This window comes from Nilaparvata lugens, chromosome 8, assembly GCF_014356525.2.
Source record: "Nilaparvata lugens isolate BPH chromosome 8, ASM1435652v1, whole genome shotgun sequence".
Lineage (NCBI taxonomy): Eukaryota > Metazoa > Arthropoda > Insecta > Hemiptera > Delphacidae > Nilaparvata > Nilaparvata lugens.
The window spans coordinates 29751086-29770611 of NC_052511.1; the positions used below are offsets into that span (position 1 = coordinate 29751086).

A 19526-nucleotide genomic window follows, 5' to 3' on the forward strand; every position below is an offset into this window, starting at 1 on the left:
GAGCGGAAAAATGATTCTTTGCGTTCTGTAATCAGTGCAGCAATGGCCACTTTTCAACGTAACTGTAGGAAAACGTTTTTTTTCGGTGCAGCAAACTGTCACTTTGCACACTAGTTGCACAAATCACTATCATCATTCGTTATCCAACAAAACTTGAGTTTATGAAAACTGTATGATGCAATGTCAGTGTGGCTTATTGTGCGAGGCAGACTCGCCCAGGATAACTTTGGCTCATCCACATGCCTTAGCGCTCAGGAAAACTGAGCGTGGCCGCATGCCTCGCTACCTCTGCTGTTCTCGTCATCATTCTGTTGATACCTTACTCCGTTTGTTTTGTTTTTAAGTTTTTGTTTTTATGTTTTTTACTAAAAATCACGAAAGAAGGCGCCTAAAACTTTTTTAAAATTTCAATATTTAAAACAGTATTTCAAGCAATACAAAATTACTGTGATAATTGTTTCAACAGTAAGTAAGCTACTTGAATAATATTGTATGAAAATAGAAAATCCCACATAACCTAAATTTCTAATTTATTGTTATTAGGTAGTGAGCTTTAGTCATTATAGTGATCTATTTCAGTGAATAATTTAGTAAATTTAGTGCTTGTATTGCAGATCGTTGATCGCACATATGTTTTTTTATTAGAAGGTCTTTAGTCAAATATTTGTATGGTAAAATTTAAAGTAGGCAAAGCGTAATGTATGCTATTCATGTCTCAATTTTGAGGTTATGGTATGGTTATCATTCTATTGCTATCTATTTGTAGGTAGGCCTAGGTACTTTTTCGTTTGTTCTAAAACTTCCGACGTCAACTGCGACCGGGTCGGGCTCTAACAAAATGACCTAGTGACTCTGCCTTAAATCATAGAAGCGTTTTTGTGTATGCAAATTTTTCACTGCGGACCAAACATTGTACGCAATTGATTGCAACGCCCTCCACCACCTTTGTTTTCGCACCACAGATCCCCAGACCTCATAACGAGCTGCTATTTTGGCTCTTTCTTCCAAAGTCAAGAGAGGGGGCATTTTTGAACTGAAACAAATAAAAATTGGATTCTTCAATGTTGTTTTCCATCACGAACTGCTTATTATTAAATCACTCTTTGCTTTTAGAAAAAAACGACTAGCACTCAGATATTTTACAATAAATGAATTAATCACTCACTGTGACAACGGGATCTTTCGGCAGTTCCGCTATCTTCTTGGTTAAAGAACACAACCGGTTGTTTTCAATTCATTTATTGTAAAATATCTGACTGCTATTCGTTTTTTCTAAAAGCAAAAAGTGATTTGAAAATTGCAGTTGAACATAACAAAATTGGTTTATAAATGAAAAATTAAAGCTGTATAAAAAATCTGGTGTTGCGCACAACTTTCCTTGCCATTATGAAAATTTATCACCTGACGCTAGTGTTCACGCGCATCTTAAGTCTACTACTTATAAATAAAGATCTGAGCCGGCTGGTAACAGGACAATAACGCTGGAGACATACGAGGTCTGCTATCTCTTCTTAGTGAATCATTTAATAGAATTAACAGTTGCCAAGAGTTTGCAATTGGATAATAAAATTTTCTCGAATTTCGAACTTATTTTCAATTTTAAGTAAAAATGTTACTGAACATCAAGTTAAATTTAGAGATTTTCATGCTCAATCTTTTCCACTCGAAATTTGTTGTTTAAATTGTATCTGAAGCTTGATAATTTGGAATCTAAAATCAAACTTTGCATAGATGGGGCGGAGCTCCTAAAATTTTTACAGATATGGGACTTGTGGCAGTTGATAGAGCTTATCAATGACTATTTTAGGTATAAATTTAATCAAAATTGTTGAAGCCGTTTTTGAGAAAAACCCTTTTTTTGACAACATTTTCTTCATTTTAGCCGCCATCTTGAATTGCATGTGATCGAAATTGTTCGTGACGGATCCTTATATTGTAAGGACACACACACACACACAGACCAATACCCAAAAACCACTTTTTTTGGACTCAGGGGACCTCGAAAGGTATAGAAATTTAGAAATTGGGGTACCTTAATTTTTTTTCGGAAAGCTATACTTTCCTTACCTATGGTAATAGGGCAAGGAAAGTGGAATAAGTAAAATAGAGAGTGACTTATCAGACACTCTGTATATAACAACAATTTTCATACGTTTGTGGTACTTTATTATTTAATTGAAATAATTCATAACCAATATAATGGCAGGTAACCTCATTTTGGTCTGAATGTGTGACTTTTGAAATAGCAACCTTTTCATGCAAATGAAAAAGCTTTATCCACAGTCAACAACAGATTTTCAGCTGTTTTGAAATTGAGCCCAACCGGGTCACAGTCAACATTGGAAGTTTTCGCACAAAGGAAAACTTACCTTTAGGCGACCACTAATGACAGAACAAGTGTAGTGAACATGTGTGTACACTCATGATGGGTCATTAGAGAAAGGCTTTGAACAAATTGTTTTGTGATAGGACTATGTATCTTTGATTTTTTTTGCTGCTCTACTTGAGGTTGAATTATTCTTATAAAATAATTTGTAATTTTCCAGTGGGTTCATTCATTGTTATTGATTTTATGTTAGAAGCTTCTGTCGAACAGCTGATTTTGTTGGAAGCCTTTTGCTAATTACTCAAAATGTAAAATAAACATATTTGTTTATACACTCTTGTTCACACTTGTTTACACACTTATTACTCGCTCAACACTCTTTTCCTGTCATTAGTGGCCCGAAGTAGATTTTCAATAAAATCTAATGGGCCAAAGTGGGCCAAATGGCCCACAGTAGAAGATTTTTCAATACAAGTTCTGCAAATACAGCAGATAGCTCAGATGAGGAAATCGATAATTGTATGTTTCTTTGGAAAATATCATACATTTTAAAAAAACTGGAGAGACTCTGATTATTATAGGTGACTTCAACGCAATAATTAGAACTAGAGCTCTAGTCTAGGAGAAGAGAACGTTTTTGGAGAATGTGGAGTTGGAATGAGAGAGGAGAGAATCTTCTAGACTTTGTAATGGGAAACAACCTCAAGTTAATGAACACGTTCTTTGAAGGTCAATTAGATGATAAATGGACATGGTAATCCCTAATAAATAATTTTCATGCAATATATTTTATAATTATGGAGAAACATAATAATATGATGAAAGAATTCGAGGTGATAGAAGATTGTGTGTAAAAACACTTATTACTCGCTCAACACACTTTTCCTGTCATTAGTGGCCACTCAAACTGACAATGATGTTTTCACGATGGTCATCAATATTTATGTCAAGTAGATGAATAAAAAGGATAAATATCCAAATCTGAATTGTTTTGAAGGTTTGTTCATGAGTGAAACTTGTCATCTTGAAGTTTTAAATAAACTTGAACAAACTAATCAAAATCGTGATCAACATATTTTATTCTACTTGGCTACAAACTTTTCCCACATGGCTGAATATTTTTGTGAATGGAATTTTTGCCCTCATTACCGAATGGAATCTATGACGGGGATGCCATCTAGACAAATTTACACGCTATGATACAACATGTTGAGCAATTTAATAAAACCAGATTGATGTTTCCAGTTATAAAGTCAGAATAGACTTTAATAAATTGTTATAATTACTAAGGGCTAGTTTCCGAGCTCGGGATTTAGTCAAGTTCTAGACTTTGAACATCTGGAGTCAGAAAGTTGGCTATTCGAAATGGGGCATAGTTGCAGTCCACATTTAAATTAAATTTTAATTAAAACTAGAAAATTGACACAAAATGAAATAAAGAGAAACTAGTGTAAAGTTTAAACTATTTTGAAGTATTTAGAAATGTTTCATTTCGTCAAGGAAAAACGTTCCCAATTAGAGAAATGAGAAAATAAAGATAATCATGAAAACTGCAACTATGCCCTGTTTTGGAAAGCCAATTTTCTGACTCCAGCTGTTTAAAATCTAGAACTTAACTAAATCCCAAGCTCGGAAACCGGCCCCAAATGTACTATTCTGGAAAAAAGTATCTTTCTCAGAATCAGAAATTGTTTTTATTGTTTCTGTTGCAGTGTGATTCATCATCTGCTATACATTATTCAGTAATTGAATCTTCTCTGATATAAAGAACAAAACTTGTAAGTATTATTATTATATCAACTCATCCTAGTTTTTTCTCAAATTTCAAATACGTCAACAGCGTTTTTCTTATGCAATTAAACTAGAGTTTAAAGACTATTTTAACTGTTGAACTTTCTGCTGCAACCTGTTGACAATCATTCAATATTAATAAAAGTTTGCATAAATTATTAGAAGTGCTTTTGGTGTTCAATCAATATCAATCATTGTAGAATAGTATGTTTCAATTTGGATGCTAAGCAAACAAATTCTTTTAAATGTTTCAACCTGAGATGGAAACAATTAGAAAAATATACATGTAACCAATGTAATACATTTGAAGCCATAGGCTCAACTCATACTTACGCAACTCAAGTCGAGAGCAGACTATGTCCCTTTGCGACGCAGCATGTGTGTTCAAAGGTGACACTCATACCAGTCGACTCTAGTTTCCTTGACCTCTGTCTCTCTAATGTAAGATCTGGGTGACTTGTGCTTGAATGCTACTTTGGCTGGTTGCCATTACTTTGCTTTTCTAAATAACTGACCTGAACCTTGTTTGTTTATCATAATAATTGAGACATCACTCTCCACAATCAATGGTAATTTAGTTTTAAGTCTTCTTAAAAATAATAGTCGAGCAGGAGACCTTCTAAATCCTGGAAATGGCGTATTACAATACTCCATCAATGCTACACTTATATCTCCTGATTTTTTCAAAATGTTTTCAGCTGTTTGTACAAAACGCCAAGCTAATCCATCCAATCGTACAATTGGATAGTAAAATCGAATTATTTCTGAGAAAAATTTTCGCTTCCATCACCCACTTTTTATTTGAAACAAAGAAGTTTCTGGATTGTTGAAAATTTCATTTTTTCTGCTTGAAATATCTTGAAATTGATGAACATAATCATTAATTAAAAACTAACTATAGATAATATAAAAATTATTCAGACATTAACAGTAACAAGACATTCTCCCCATTATTTTGATATCAAATTCTCACTCATTACAACAACCCATAATTCTAAGGGATGTAATATTTATAAGAGAAACATCTTTTTGCGATGCTATTATTTCTCTGTTTTTTAAATAACTTTCTTTGTTTTTTGGCAACCCAAATTTCCTTTTGTAATTTTTCTGATTGGAGGGCCAAGTCTCAAATTATTTTATAAAAATTATACTCTGTGTGGGATTCATGATTAAAAGGAATTTGAAGAGTAACGTGATGGAATCTCAAGGTTTATCAGACAGATTGGCACTACTTATTGTATACAAAGGAAATATAAAATTATTGAATGTGTGAATGTCTGAATGTGTGACTTTTGAAATAGCAACCTTTTCATGCAAATGAAAGAGCTTTATCCGCAGTCAACAACAGATTTTCAGCTGTTTTGAAATTGAGCCCAACCCGGTCACAGTCAACATTGGAAGTTTTCGCTCAAAGGAAAACTTACCTTTAGGCGACCACTAATGACAGAACAAGTGTAGTGAACATGTGTGTACACTCATGATGGGTCATTAGAGAAAGGCTTTGAACAAATTGTTTTGTGATAGGACTATGTATCTTTGATTTTTTTGCTGCTCTACTTGAGGTTGAATTATTCTTATAAAATAATTTGTAATTTTCCAGTGGGTTTATTCATTGTTATTGATTTTTATATTATGTTAGAAGCTTCTGTCGAACAGCTGATTTTTGTTGGAAGCCTTATGCTAATTACTCAAAATGTAAAATAAACATATTTGTTTATACACTCTTGTTCACACTTGTTTACACACTTATTACTCGCTCAACACACTTTTCCTGTCATTAGTGGCCCGAAGTAGATTTTCAATAAAATCTTAAGGTGCGTACAGATTTACGCACCGCGAACATGAGCAATTCACTTTTAATCAGCTGATGCGAAGATTTTTATATCTGTATCTTACCGTTTCTGTAAATATAGAGATATAGTCAGCTGATTAAAAGTGAATTGCTCATGTTCGCGGCGCGTATATCTGTACGCACCTTAATGGGCCAAAGTAGGCCAAATGGCCCACAGTAGAAGATTTTTCATTACAAGTTCTGCACATACAGCAGATAGCTCAGATGAGGAAATCGATAATTGTATGTTTCTTTGGAAAATATCATACATTTAAAAAAAAAAACTGGAGAGACTCTGATTTTTATAGGTGACTTCAACGCAATAATTAGAACTAGAGTTCTAGTCTAGAAGAGAACTTTTTTGGAGAATGTGGAGTTGGAATGAGAGAGGAGAGAATCTTCTAGACTTTGTAATGGGAAACAACCTCAAGTTAATGAACACGTTCTTTGAAGGTCAATTAGATGATAAATGGACATGGTAATCCCTAATAAATAATTTTTATGAAATATATTTTATAATTATGGAGAAACATAATAATATGATGAAAAAAATCGAGGTTACAGAAGATTTAAATTTTGATTCTGATCATAGATTACTGCTGCGAGGAATTTTAATTCCAAAAAGAGGATTTTTCGTCTGTAAGCAGGACAATATAAGAGTTAATGATTTGAATGAACAAATATTTGGAGAATCTATAAGAGAGATTGAATAGGAGAAATTTTAATGTGAATGGTACCGTTGAAGAGCTGTATGAGTGGATAGTAAAGTCTATCATTGAAGCATCAAATAAAATTAACAGACGTTTGCAGGTAGGGGAAGGAAGAAGAAGCAATAGATTATCAGAAGAAACAAAAGAAATGATTGAAGAACGTGAAAGATTAAACAGAATAAGAATGAAGTCAGAAGAAGAAAAAAGGAAGCACCAAAAATTGAGGAAAGAGATTAGAAGAAGAATCAGAAAGGAAATGAAAGAGTATGAGGAGAGGGTAATTTATTCAATCATGAATAGTACAGAATCAACAAGGATATTAACAAACAGCTTTGCAAAACAAAAGAAAATGGATTGCAACTCTGGACACAGATGTTGGAAAAGAGACAGAAAGATGGAAAATAATAAATCGCGTAACAGCCTTCTATGAAAATCTGTATAGTTGAAAGATGTTTTTTTTGGTAACTGCCAACCAAAAATTACCTTAATTGAGAGGCTTTTGTTCATTTCATGAATGTCAATAAAGCTATTAGTTTATTATACTCTGCCGGCATTGTCGAGGTAGTGTGGAATGTGGACCGTTGGTTGACTTTGTGGTGACAGACCCAGCCAGCGTGTGTGGGTTTGCTTGACCTTGAACTTGAATTTGCATGGGCCGTGAATAGCGTGGGTGTACTTTGCGGCAGCGTAATAATTAATTTATCTGATAGATGAAAGTTTGAAAGAATTTGAAGAAAAAAGTGACTAGAAGAATATTGTGGAATGTTTGTTTGCTCACTTGATTAAACAAAATATACATAAATAAGTGGAATTGGGATATCTTCTAAGTAACTCTTAAGTCTCTTTGATACTATGATTATCTGCCTACAGTAAATGTATCTCCTTTCTGCTTTCAATTTTCTACATCTTGCAATGCATGTCTAGTGCGTGGAAACTGTTCCCCCTCAATATAATAAGGCCCCTTAGACTCAGACCCTTAGGCCCGCCACAAAGTACACCCACGCAATCCACGACCCACGCTTATCCACGTTCAAGGTCAAGCTAACCCACATGTTGGGCTGGGTCTGTTACCGCAAAGTCAACCCACGTTCTACGCTACCTCGACAAATGCTGAGTATAGCCGAAAAACCCGACCAAAAGCCGGCAGAGTATAGTTTGTATAAAATAAGTTGAGTCATATTTTATATTGTACTTCATGTTTTTATATTGTTTTTAATAATAGATTTATTAACATGGCAATTCTTCAGAAGCTATCTGCTGAGTAGTGTCTATTATATTGAAATGTCATGTTATTTTATACAGACTAAAAATTGTTGACCAATTTTGAGTATGCGCCTCCTCCCTATCCATCTCTAAACTAGACTTATGAACAAAGCAGCTGATTGCCTTTAAAAAGGCTAGAACCAAAATTACTAGACGCGAGCAGAGTAGTTGACGGCGCATGAGCTACTTGTAGGCATTCGCAGTACAACGAGCGAGTGACCCACGTTCCATGAAACCTATTAACGAATCACAAACTGACCCACGCTTGGATAATTATTTCCTGGGATGTTCTCGACTGGGTGCAATTTGCGGCGCGACATTGCTAGCAATGCTTTTACAAGCAACAAGGCTCAAAATAGAGCTTCTTTTTATAAAGGTGACATAAACATTTTCCTGCTCAATATAATATCTCTTAGAGGTAAGCTTGGTCAGTTGGAGGGTGTTCTTGGCTCGAAACCTGCTGACATAGTGTGTCTAAATGGACATTGGTTGTGTAATGAAGAAGTTAATTATTATGTACCTGACAGTTTTATATCAGCCAGTTTTATGTGAGACGAACATCTTATGGTGGATCATCAATTTTTGTTGAAGCAGGAATCTCTTTTAAGTGTATTGACGTATCAAACTTTTGTTACGATAGTGTTTGTGAAGCATCAGCTATTAGGTTGACGAAGTCCAATCTTATAATTCTATGTATTTATCGTTCACCACAGGCTAATTTCAGAGTTTTTGTTGAGAGTCTTGAGAACTTTCTTGTTAATCTCAATGATAAGTACCTGAGAAAGAACGATTGGCTGGCTGTGGCTGGGGATCGAAATGTGAATCTTTTGATGAGAGTAGTAGAGAAACTTTAGAGCTGCTGGGTGATCATTTGATCTTAACAGTTCTAACAAAGCTCCAACTCGTTTCAATGCCTGCCTGGACAGCATTCATTTGAACATTTCTTTTGAGTATTTACATGTCTCTATTTTGCCGCAAGATATCATTTCTGATCATGCAGGTGTCTGGCTTAATATGAGTAAGGTTGTAACACAGAGAGATGGGTCTTCTAAGAAAAGTAGAGGAAGATATGTAAGGCTAATAAATGAAGAAAACATAAAAGATTTCAATCAGTGTCTATCACAGATTGACTGGTCTGAACTTTACAGCATAGTGGATTTGAATTTCTCCCCCTCACTGTTTGTAAGTCTATTATCTTCTTTATTCAATGAAATATGTCCACTTACTTATAAAATACTTAAAAAACAAAATTCCAGGCCTAACTCTTGTTCAAAAAGTTGGTTCACCAGTGAATTGAAATCAATGCGATGCTATATACTCCTTCTGTATGATAAATGGAAATGTACGGAAGATTTAGAATACAAACTAAGATATTCAAATTACAAAAAATAGTACAATAGAGAGATAGATAGGTCTGAGATCAGCAAATGACGAACTTATCAAAATGGCAAAAAATAAATGTAAAATGGCTTGGAAAACTGCCAGAAAAGAATCTGGAACTTCCAAGCCGTGTACAGAAATTCAAATAGCCCCCAACGTTCTCAATAATTATTTTATGTCTCGAAAACAATAAAATCTTCTGATATTATTTCTAGCTTGCAAAATGGAGTGGTGCAGCACTCTGCCTTGTTGGTGAACTTTAATAGATCTATCAATTCCTGTCGCCGGTTCCAAATGGAAGTCAGTCAATTGTAGAATGGTTCGACAAGTTATTGTAAATCTCAGTCTCTCAAGAAGCGAGGATATTTTTGGACTCTCCAATAAAATTATAAAAACAGCCTCTGACAGCTTGATTGATCCAATGACTTTCCTTATTAACAGAGTGCTCGATGTTGGTATTTTTGCTAATTGTTTTAAATTCACAAATGTTATACCAATTTTCAAGAAGGGAGACTTAAGTAAGCCTGAGAACTTTAGACCCATTGCTATTGTCCCTATTATTGGAAAAGTAATTGAATCATGTTTAGTCTTGCAGTTATATGAATATTTCATAAATTATCAGTTAATGTATGAAAATCAGCACGGCTTCCGTCCCAAACATAGCACTGTAATGGCTATTGAGACTATTCTTGAATTTATTCTTCACAGCTTTGAAAGTAGAAAAATAGTAGCAGCTAACTTAATTGACCTTACAAAAGCTTTTGATTGCCTACCTTTTGATATCTTGTATGATAAGCTCTTTTTCTATGGAATTAGAGGAACTGAACTCAAACTAATCAAGTCATATCTGTCAAACCGAAAACAGAGGGTAGTTGTTGCTAATGAGTACTCAAATTTTGAGGATGCTGTTGCTGGCGTCCCACAAGGTTCTGTTTTGGGCCCTTTCCTGTATTTAATTTTTGTTAACGACCTTTATTGTAATATTCCAACATTGTCTGTTCTCTACGCTGATGATACATCTTTAATCTGCTCCGACTCGAACTATGATGATGTTAGATATAAGTTGTCAGAGGCTCTTGCCTCTGCTAAATCATGGTTTGAATCTAATAATCTAATCATCAATGATAGCAAAACTGAATGTATCGGCTTCTCTTTGAGGAATATTCCAGAAGACAATGATATCAAGCATCAGGTCAGAATGTTGGGTTTCACTTTGGAGAGAAGTTTGAGTTGGGAACCTCACATCATAGGATTGTGTAAGAGACTCTCTCATGTCGTCTTTCTACTTAGAAGACTTTAGTTATCATTGAACTCTGATTCTTTGGTACTTGCATACTATGGACTTTTTCATTCCCTCATATCCTATGGTATTCGCCTATGGGGTAGTTCTTGCCATGCTTCAAAAGTTTTCATTTGACAAAAAAAGGCAATGAGAGTGTTAGACAACTTGAGAAGCAGAGAGTCATGCAGAGAAAGCTTTCTAAGACTGAGGATATTGACATTCCCTTCAATTTTCATAATGAATAGCTTGCTGCATGTCAAAACCTATTTAGAATGTTACTCATTTCAGGGAAACAATCATGAATACACAACCCGGCATAGAAATGATATTTCAATCCCACAGGTAAGGCTTTTTAAAACATGGGACAGCCACCTATTTCAGCAGATAAAAATTTACAAGTCTTTCCTCAGCTGTTAAAGAGCTGCCGTAAATGGAATCCAAGAAAGTTGTGGAGAATAAATTGATGGAGAGAGCATATTATTCATTGACTGAATGCTGTTACTATTCTTATCAATCTCCCTGTTAGCCTACTTGTATATACATAATCTGAGCTATTGTTATTCTTGATATTGTGTTATGTATCTTATTATGTACACTGTATTTTTTTCTTTTGAAAAAATAAATTATAAAAAATGTCAGGCAGAATAAAGAATTTGAATTTGATTACAAAACTTCACTCGGCGTGGGTTGGAGTGGCGTGGGTCTACTTTGCGGCGGGCCTCAGGCCGGGCGCATGCTAAGACACATGCAACGCAGCCCACGTAAGCCACCATTTCTGGCGTAAGACACACAGCACACGAATTTTTTACCAGCGTATGCTGCGGCACAACACATACACACACATCCCTAGATAAACAATAGCAAGTAGCAACTTTTATGAGTCTAATATGGAAATTAAACGATTGTTTCCAGTATATGTGTTTTTAAAAACTAGGAAATGATTATTTTCAGATGTCCTAAATAACAATTCAATCACTTTTGAAGTTTAGAGTCAGATTATCTGACTACATATATCTTCAGGGCTATTAAAGGGTACTATGGTATTATTTTACAACCAATATTTTATTTCATCCAATTGTTCTTGAATCAACATACATTTTCGAATTTCATTACATGATATTCAGTAATTTTTGCCAGCGAAACGAATGTTCAAATCACCCCCTCAGACTCTCTAAATGTTTTTTTATTGTAATTTCAATTATTCACATTATACAGAACAGGAATTTCGTGCACCATCTCAATCAAACGCTCGGTAGTAATCTTATTAGCACTTTTTCAGAGTCCATAACCTAAAAATTGTAAACATGCGTTGCGTGTTCTATAAAATCTGTGTACTACAAACTGTGACATGCCGACCCACGCATGTGTGAGATACATACACGCTTGCGTTTGAGCAAACGCGGCGCGATTAGGAAACATGGTAGCACAGTTTTCTCGCGTGTACTGCATTGCGTACGTCTCAGCATACGCCCAGCCTTAATATGTGAGATTTTTCAAAAATATTTTCTTGTGTACTGAGTCTTGCCTTCACAGTCCCACTAGATTTCTTATTACTGTTTTTCTCTCCACTATCGTTGTCTTTATTCTTTATTCATTTAGGCCTATACATTATCAAAATGATAGGGAGAGGACAAATAAGGTAACGTTGTGCTATTCCTCTCCCAAATTTAGATAACACATAGTCAAATAGGTTAATTCTCGTAGTTCTTCAATTCACAAAATTTTCAGTCCTCAAGTATTTTCACAAAGTAGATTTTCAAATTTAGATGCTTCAAAATTAAACATAGAAGAAATATTTCACATTAATATAACTAAAATAGAAAATATTCACATATTAAAAATATAATTTTGATGAATAACCGAAAAACGAATTACTACTACTACTACTCGTCCTCCTACTCCTCCACCTCCTCCTCCTCCTCCTCCTCCTACTCCTCCCCACTCCGCCAACTCCTCCCAACTCCTCCCCCTTCTCCCCCTTCTCCAAATTTATTTTTGTCCTTATTTATATTTTCTCACCCCCCTTCTTTGTCTACTTTTCCTCTTCACTCTTTTAGTTTTGTCTCTTTTCACAAAAATGGAATTAAGCAGATGTTAATCCATTGTATTTCAGATGGAATGGAAGTAAAGATACAGAGGCTAGAGCATAATGTGGTTGATGACTCTTCATACAAGGTAAGAAATAATTTTCTCATTTATTTCAACACAAATTGACATTATTATAATTATTTCTCACTTATTATTAAATGAAAGATAATTTGAAATTTCTTCAACATTGAAACGACTTCAACATTGATGTAAACATCCTCAAGAGTCATATGCACTATCTTCGTTTAATGCTAAACCACATCCCCTTGTAGATAAGGTTGCATTTATCATAATATATTTCATTCGGGGTTTATTATTTCCCCGTTTAAACCGAGAATCAGCATACATGCCTGAGTGTACTATTCAGTGTATTGAGTGTCTGATTAGGTTTACTTGTACTAGCATAATTTGGCTTGAACAAATTTGCTTGTATAAGTATACTTGACTAGCAGGAACCCGTTCTTTGCAAGGATCTATTTTAAAACTTGACAAACTCAAAACTTGACGTAATGAAATTTTGAAGAATTGAATATAGGCCTATAAACATAGGTTAATTAAGAATCTATATGCGAAATTTCAAGTTAATTAGTCCAGTAGTTCAGATGTGATGATGCGTCAAACATAATTTTTCCATCCCTTACTTGAATAAGCCAGCTCTTTACTTTATTATAGATATAGTTAAAGACTGCAAAAGATAGGACTGTGGAACAGAATAGTTGTGAAACTATGATAGCGCCAGAAGTGTCTCAAACACAATAGTAGGTACTACATGAACTTTTCGAAAGTTATTTGAAAAAAAAAATGTTAAAACCACAGAACTGAAAGTTGTCAACCTTATCATTCTACCTCCATTTAGAAAGGCTTTTGTTTGAGCCGAATGTAAATCTATATATACATATATAAAAATTAATGTCTGTTTTTGTTTGTATGTTTGTTTGTTCCCTATAGACTTGAAAACTACTTTACATAACGGCATGAAACTGTGGGAATATGTTGTGTGAATATTGGGGATGGTTTCTATGAAAACATTGAATTCTTTCTTTTCTTATTCTTTCTAATTCAACACTTTACTGATAGATATTACTACCAATTGATTGAAAGGATGTTTCCGGAATAATGAATGCTGCATGACTAAGCACATAGAAAGTCCGTATTGAGATCTAAATGAAAATATTGATTGTCAGATAAAATTCATGATTCACCAAATAGTCAAGTGAATAGACCATCTATTGACAATCAACAACTATGAAAACATTGAATTCATCTTTGAAACACTGATTTAACCTATCTATTCTTTCTAATTCAACACTTTACTGATAGATATTACTACCAATTGATTGAGAAGATGTTTTCGGAATAATGAATGCTGCATGACTAAGCACATAGAAAGTCCGTATTGAGATGCAAATGAAAATATTGATTGTCAGATAAAATTCATGATTCACCAAATAGTCAAGTGTGACATGAGATACATTGACTTTTTGGCGGTACGAAGTTAGGCGGGTAAGCTAGTTGTAAATAGAGCTTTATTATTAATAGTCAACCGCTGAAAAAAGACAGACTAAATCACCAGGAATACTATAAATTCTATGAGGGACCAGTAAGCTATTAATATTTTGAGTAGTTCAATCACTTCCACTATGGACACTGAATAAATTATGGACAATCAATACGTATGAGATTTATTAGCTACCAGTACTGTACAGAATAAAAATCTTTTGATTGCAGTGACCCCAAGTACTACAATATGAATATCCATTTGGATCAAATATAAGGAATTACTCACACCTCTCATCGGCTCGTACTTTTTATTTACAAAATATTAACAACAAATATAATATATAAGTTATATTGAATGAACTTACGGCTAGTACTCAAGTTTGTCTTTTTCTGGCCGTGCTACAAATAAATATTGGTATATGTTTGACATTTTGTTTTTGTAATCTTGTTGTCTATTAAGAAAGTTTTCAATATATATATATATATATATATATATATATATATATATATATATATATATATATATATATATATATATATACAGCTGATAGAAGGCGCAAACCGAACTGGTCAAGCATACAACAATGGAACAAACACGTGGCAAGTTCGCGTTCTTGACAAACGCAAAATTGATTCGATCAGCTGATTGATAAGATTATTTCAAGCTTTCCAATGATTACAACATAGGTTAGAATATCATGTGTCAATTATCTCAGTTCCATATGGCGTTCACCTTACCATGTTCATAACCTCACATTAATAGGATCCTTTTTCATCCTTTGAATCCCTTAGAGGCAAAATATCTCAAAATCCGTTCTTAGTGTGCGTCTAGCATGTTTAAAGAATATTTTTGCAAATGTTTAAGTCTGTAGGCCAATTAGTTTGAGCTGTAGTGTGATTTTACATCAAAATTTTCGAAAAATGCCCTCTCCTGAACCCCCTGTGCTACTGACCGGCAAAATGTGAACATTAAAACATACTTGCAAAATACCTAAGTCAATATTTTTTACTAACAACTGGAGTAATTGGTTGACATTTTCAATCATAGTTCATCAAGGGGTGAATTTTCATCAGCAATGATTATTTCAAAAAATTTCCTATTTTCAAAAGTGGTTCAAAATCTCAATAAAACAATTATCATATCTCACTATTGTCGATTTCTCCCAAACTTCTCGTAAGGGTTGTCAAAAAAAGAATATTACGTTTTTAAATTCAACTAATTTTTTTATGCACGTTAATTTGGCTTCCATGAAGGTTGTTATTTGGAAATGGCTCTAGAGAGCTTCATGTCAACATTATATACTAACCTGAATGCCAGAGTTGCACCTGCTGTATCTGGTTCTTTTCTTAGATATCAGAAAGGCCTTACAGTTGAACATTCGCTACTGGTTGACAAATTATCCAGGGCTGGTATTGTAGGTGTGGCTCAGGATTGGTTTAGATCTTATTTGAGTGCAGTATGTTGCCATGGGGGATGCCAGAAGTGAGATCCTGGAAGTGGACTGTGGAATCCCGCAGGGTTCAGTACTCGATCCAGTTTTCTCATATTTATAAATGACCTTTTCTCAGGTAATTCTAATGGTATTTCAGTTTACTTCGCAGATGATACTGCTTTCTCTTATTGTAATACATAAGTGCAAAACCTGAATAAAATTGTGCAAGAATATCTTCTGAATAGAATGCTTTTCTGGTACAATAGAATTGGTTTAGCCCTAAACCTCTTGAAAACGAAATATATATTATTCACATTGTATACTCCTTGGCAATTCCTTCACTCATTAAAATGTCATACAATTTCTTGTAGACAAATCAATTGTGATTGTGGTACTCTGGCACAAACTGATTTCATCAGGTTAAAAAATTCCACCATCTTAGAAAATGCATTCCTCCAATTGTGCTCAGGTAACTTTATTTTGCTCTGTTAGATTCCAAATTAAGTTATGGCATTAGTTGCTGGGGATCCACCTACAAAACCCATCTAGCACCTCTAATTGTGATTCAAAAAACCAAAGTACGTTGTATGAAGAGTGTAAGCAGGATCGAACACTCTTTTCCAATTTTCCATAATTTCAATTGTTTGCCATTGTGCTACAAATATGTTTTCAAAGTCTCATCATCCTTTTACATTTTATCAGGCAATTGAAGTTGGCAAATGTTTATGAATGATAATGTGTACAGAACTAGAATTGTAGTTGAAATTTTAGCTATACACTCCAGTGTGAATAACACTTTTTTTCAGAAATCCTTTGTATTTTTGGGACCAAAATTTTCCAACCAACTACCTGATTATATAAGAAACATTGAGAACAAAATACCTTTGAAAAAAAAATTAAATGTCTTATTGGATGTCTGCCTGAAACTATTGAGAGTTATTTTTCTGTAATTATCTGAATCCCATTCTATTATAATACTTTTTTTACCTGTTTTGCACATACATATTTGAAGGAGAAAGATGTGTGATGCCCCGTTTCACCAAGCTTGGTCAAGGCATTTATTTATTTTTTTTTTCCAACGGTACACACCAATTACAACAATCAAAAAGCACAAAAAAGAAGCATATAAAATAAGAATAATAATAATAATACTAATAAGCATAATTATAACCTAATAATAAGCATAATAACAAGCATAACAATAACAAGCTAAGTTAAAGAGGATTGGCTAGTGCCCCCTAAGTATACATATTACATAATGAAGCTAAATTTTAAAGCAAAGCAATGAAGGTAAAGCATTCAAAGTAGCCTATAGCCAAATAAAAGAGAAAAATAAATTAGGCAAACCTCAGCATTAGATCACTAACAAGTAATCACAAAGGGTATAACAAAATACATGCATAAAAAAACAAAAGGAGAAAGGATGATAAGACGAAAGATATATAAATATCAGCTAACAACAAAGAAGGAGCTAGAGTCCCCACCGCATGGCTGCCCTCCTGAAAGCTACCACGGACACATCAAAGAAATCAATTCCTGCCGCAGCAGCCTCACAACCAGATCGCAGCACCCTTGACAAACCACTATTGTATGTGTAAGCTGTTGTATGAAGACGTCGTCTGAAGATCGTCCTGGAGCGGGTCCCTCTTGGAGCACAGATATCAATGCCAGCCAACAATTCCGGGCAGTCCAATGCTCCATTCACCAATTTGTAAAGAAGCATCAAGTCGAAGAGTCTCCTCCTAGAAGCCAAAGGTAAAAGGCCAAAATGTCTCTCAATTTCCTCCACAGGTACATCAAAGTATGCAAACCCCATCCTGCAGCCAAGCATTCTCACAAAACGTCTCTGGACCTTCTGTAGCATATCAATCTGGTATTGGTGGTATGGGGACCATATGACAGAAGCATACTCCATAACAGGAAGGACCAGTGCCCTGAACAGAACCAGGAGACTATGAGGAGATCTGAAATCTCTAGAGGACCTGAAAATGAATCCAAGCAGTGACCTAGCCTTGGCTGTTATCCCACACACATGCTCCAAAGGACTAAGGGAGGGACTCATGGTAACCCCAAGGTCATTGAATTTAAACACTCTTATCAGAGGAGCACCCTGCAGGACATATTGAATATCAAGGATATTGGACCCACGTCTGAAAGACATCATCACACACTTAGCAGTGTTCAGTGCCATGCCATTATCCAAACACCATTTATCAATGTTCAAGAGTGAAGACTGCAGTGCATTGCGCCCTGTACCATGCGACACCACATCAAAAAGTTTCACATCATCAGCATACATTAAGAAATTGGAAGAGATGACACTACCAATATCATTCATAAATAAGTTGAAAAGGAGGGGACCCAGATGAGACCCCTGTGGAACCCCAGATAAGGCCCTGAATGGTGATGACTCATGACCTTCATACCTAACATTAAGAGTTCTATCCCTCAGGTAGCTATCCAACCACATTAGCAATGATCCATGGACTCCATAACCCTTCAACTTGGCAATCATAAGAGTGTGATTAACTCTATCAAAGGCCTTTGAGAGATCCAAGTACAAGCAATCCACCTGACAAGCATTCACAAAGGCTCCCATCACAAAATCCTGAAACTCCAGAAGATTAGTAACTGTAGATCTAGACCTCAGAAACCCATGCTGCTCCATAGATATACCCTTACGCAGGCAGAAATAAAGATGGTCCGTAACTATGCCCTCAAATACCATGGCTATCACAGAGTGGATTGTAATAGGTCTATAATTTCTGGCATTACAATGGTCACCTGACTTGAACACAGGCACCAGGGAACCACTCTTGAGAACCTCAGGGAAGATACCTACTGTTAGCAGAGCAGCAAAGAACACAGCCAGGTGACCAGCCAGGACAGGAGCACAGAAACGGAGTACCAGAGAAGGAATACCATCAGGTCCTACCCCCCTATTAACATCTAAAGTCTCCAGCCTCCATTGAACATCAGAAGCAGCAATGCAGCATGGCGGAACCACCTGATTCCAACCAAAATCAAAAGTAGGAACAGGAACAGGAATAGTGGATTTTTTAGAGACCTTCTTTAGCCCATTGACATGGGACCAGAAAGATTTTATATTAGTCTGGACAGAATCCTCCACACCCATTATATAGGTATCATAACATCTTCTAGTCAGGTCCTTACATCTGTCCCTCAAGCAGCAGAAAGCTTCATAGAGGTGGATACTGCCATTGGCCTTGTAATTCCTGTGTGCAATCTTTTTAGCCACAATCAGTCTCTTTAGATCATTAGAGAACCATTTAGGGAAGTTAGAGACATAAACCCTTCTCACTGGAGTAAACCTCATGATGGAAGATCTCAAATCACTGCAGAATTCACTGAACTTCTGCTCAACCACCATACCTTCCATGCAGCTTAAAAGCGGATATTCCCTACCCTGAAGAACCTGGAATATAGAGACCAAATCACTTTTCCGGAAGTCAGGAATGTGTTTAACATATCTTGGTTGAGACCCACCACTCAAGCAAAAACCTATATGAAGGGCAGGGTGATGCCTATCCTCAGGAACCAGTACTTCCAATGGCTTACTCACCAACAAGTCAGGAATAGAAGAAAAAACCAGGTCCAGAAGTACTCCCCTAGAATTCAACTCGTTGTTTGCCTGCTGGAGGTTGTGTGCAAGAGCCAAATCAGCAATAGATCTAGAAGTAGCAGCATGAAACAAGTTCAATCTGGACCAATCAACATTTGGCAGATTAAAATCACCAATCAGTAATACATAATCTGGGCTTCCAGCTTGCAATATGGCACAATCAATGGATTGGCATAAATCATCATAAACCTTAGCTGGCTGGTTAGGAGGAATATAGGCACAAACAAGCAAAAACTTACAAACTAACAGGGAACATAAAATAAACAGGCATTCACTTTT

At 35.3% G+C, this 19526-nt stretch overlaps 1 protein-coding gene across 7 annotated transcripts in view; it reads left to right on the forward strand.

Moving 5' to 3' along the window:
* Window positions 1-290: 290 nt before the first annotated feature.
* LOC111051761 (zinc finger protein 436) overlaps window positions 291-19526 on the forward strand; it is a 44029-nt gene continuing 24793 nt past the window's right edge. Inside the window, exons 1-3 of one of the 7 annotated variants that reach the window (XM_022338318.2) lie at window positions 291-465; window positions 4039-4104; window positions 12697-12758. In XM_022338318.2, coding sequence (XP_022194010.2) covers window positions 12702-12758 — 57 coding nt within the window. In that variant the 5' untranslated portion in view covers window positions 291-465; window positions 4039-4104; window positions 12697-12701. The other 6 variants (XM_039434470.1, XM_022338319.2, XM_039434467.1 and 3 more) reach the window with 6 other exon arrangements.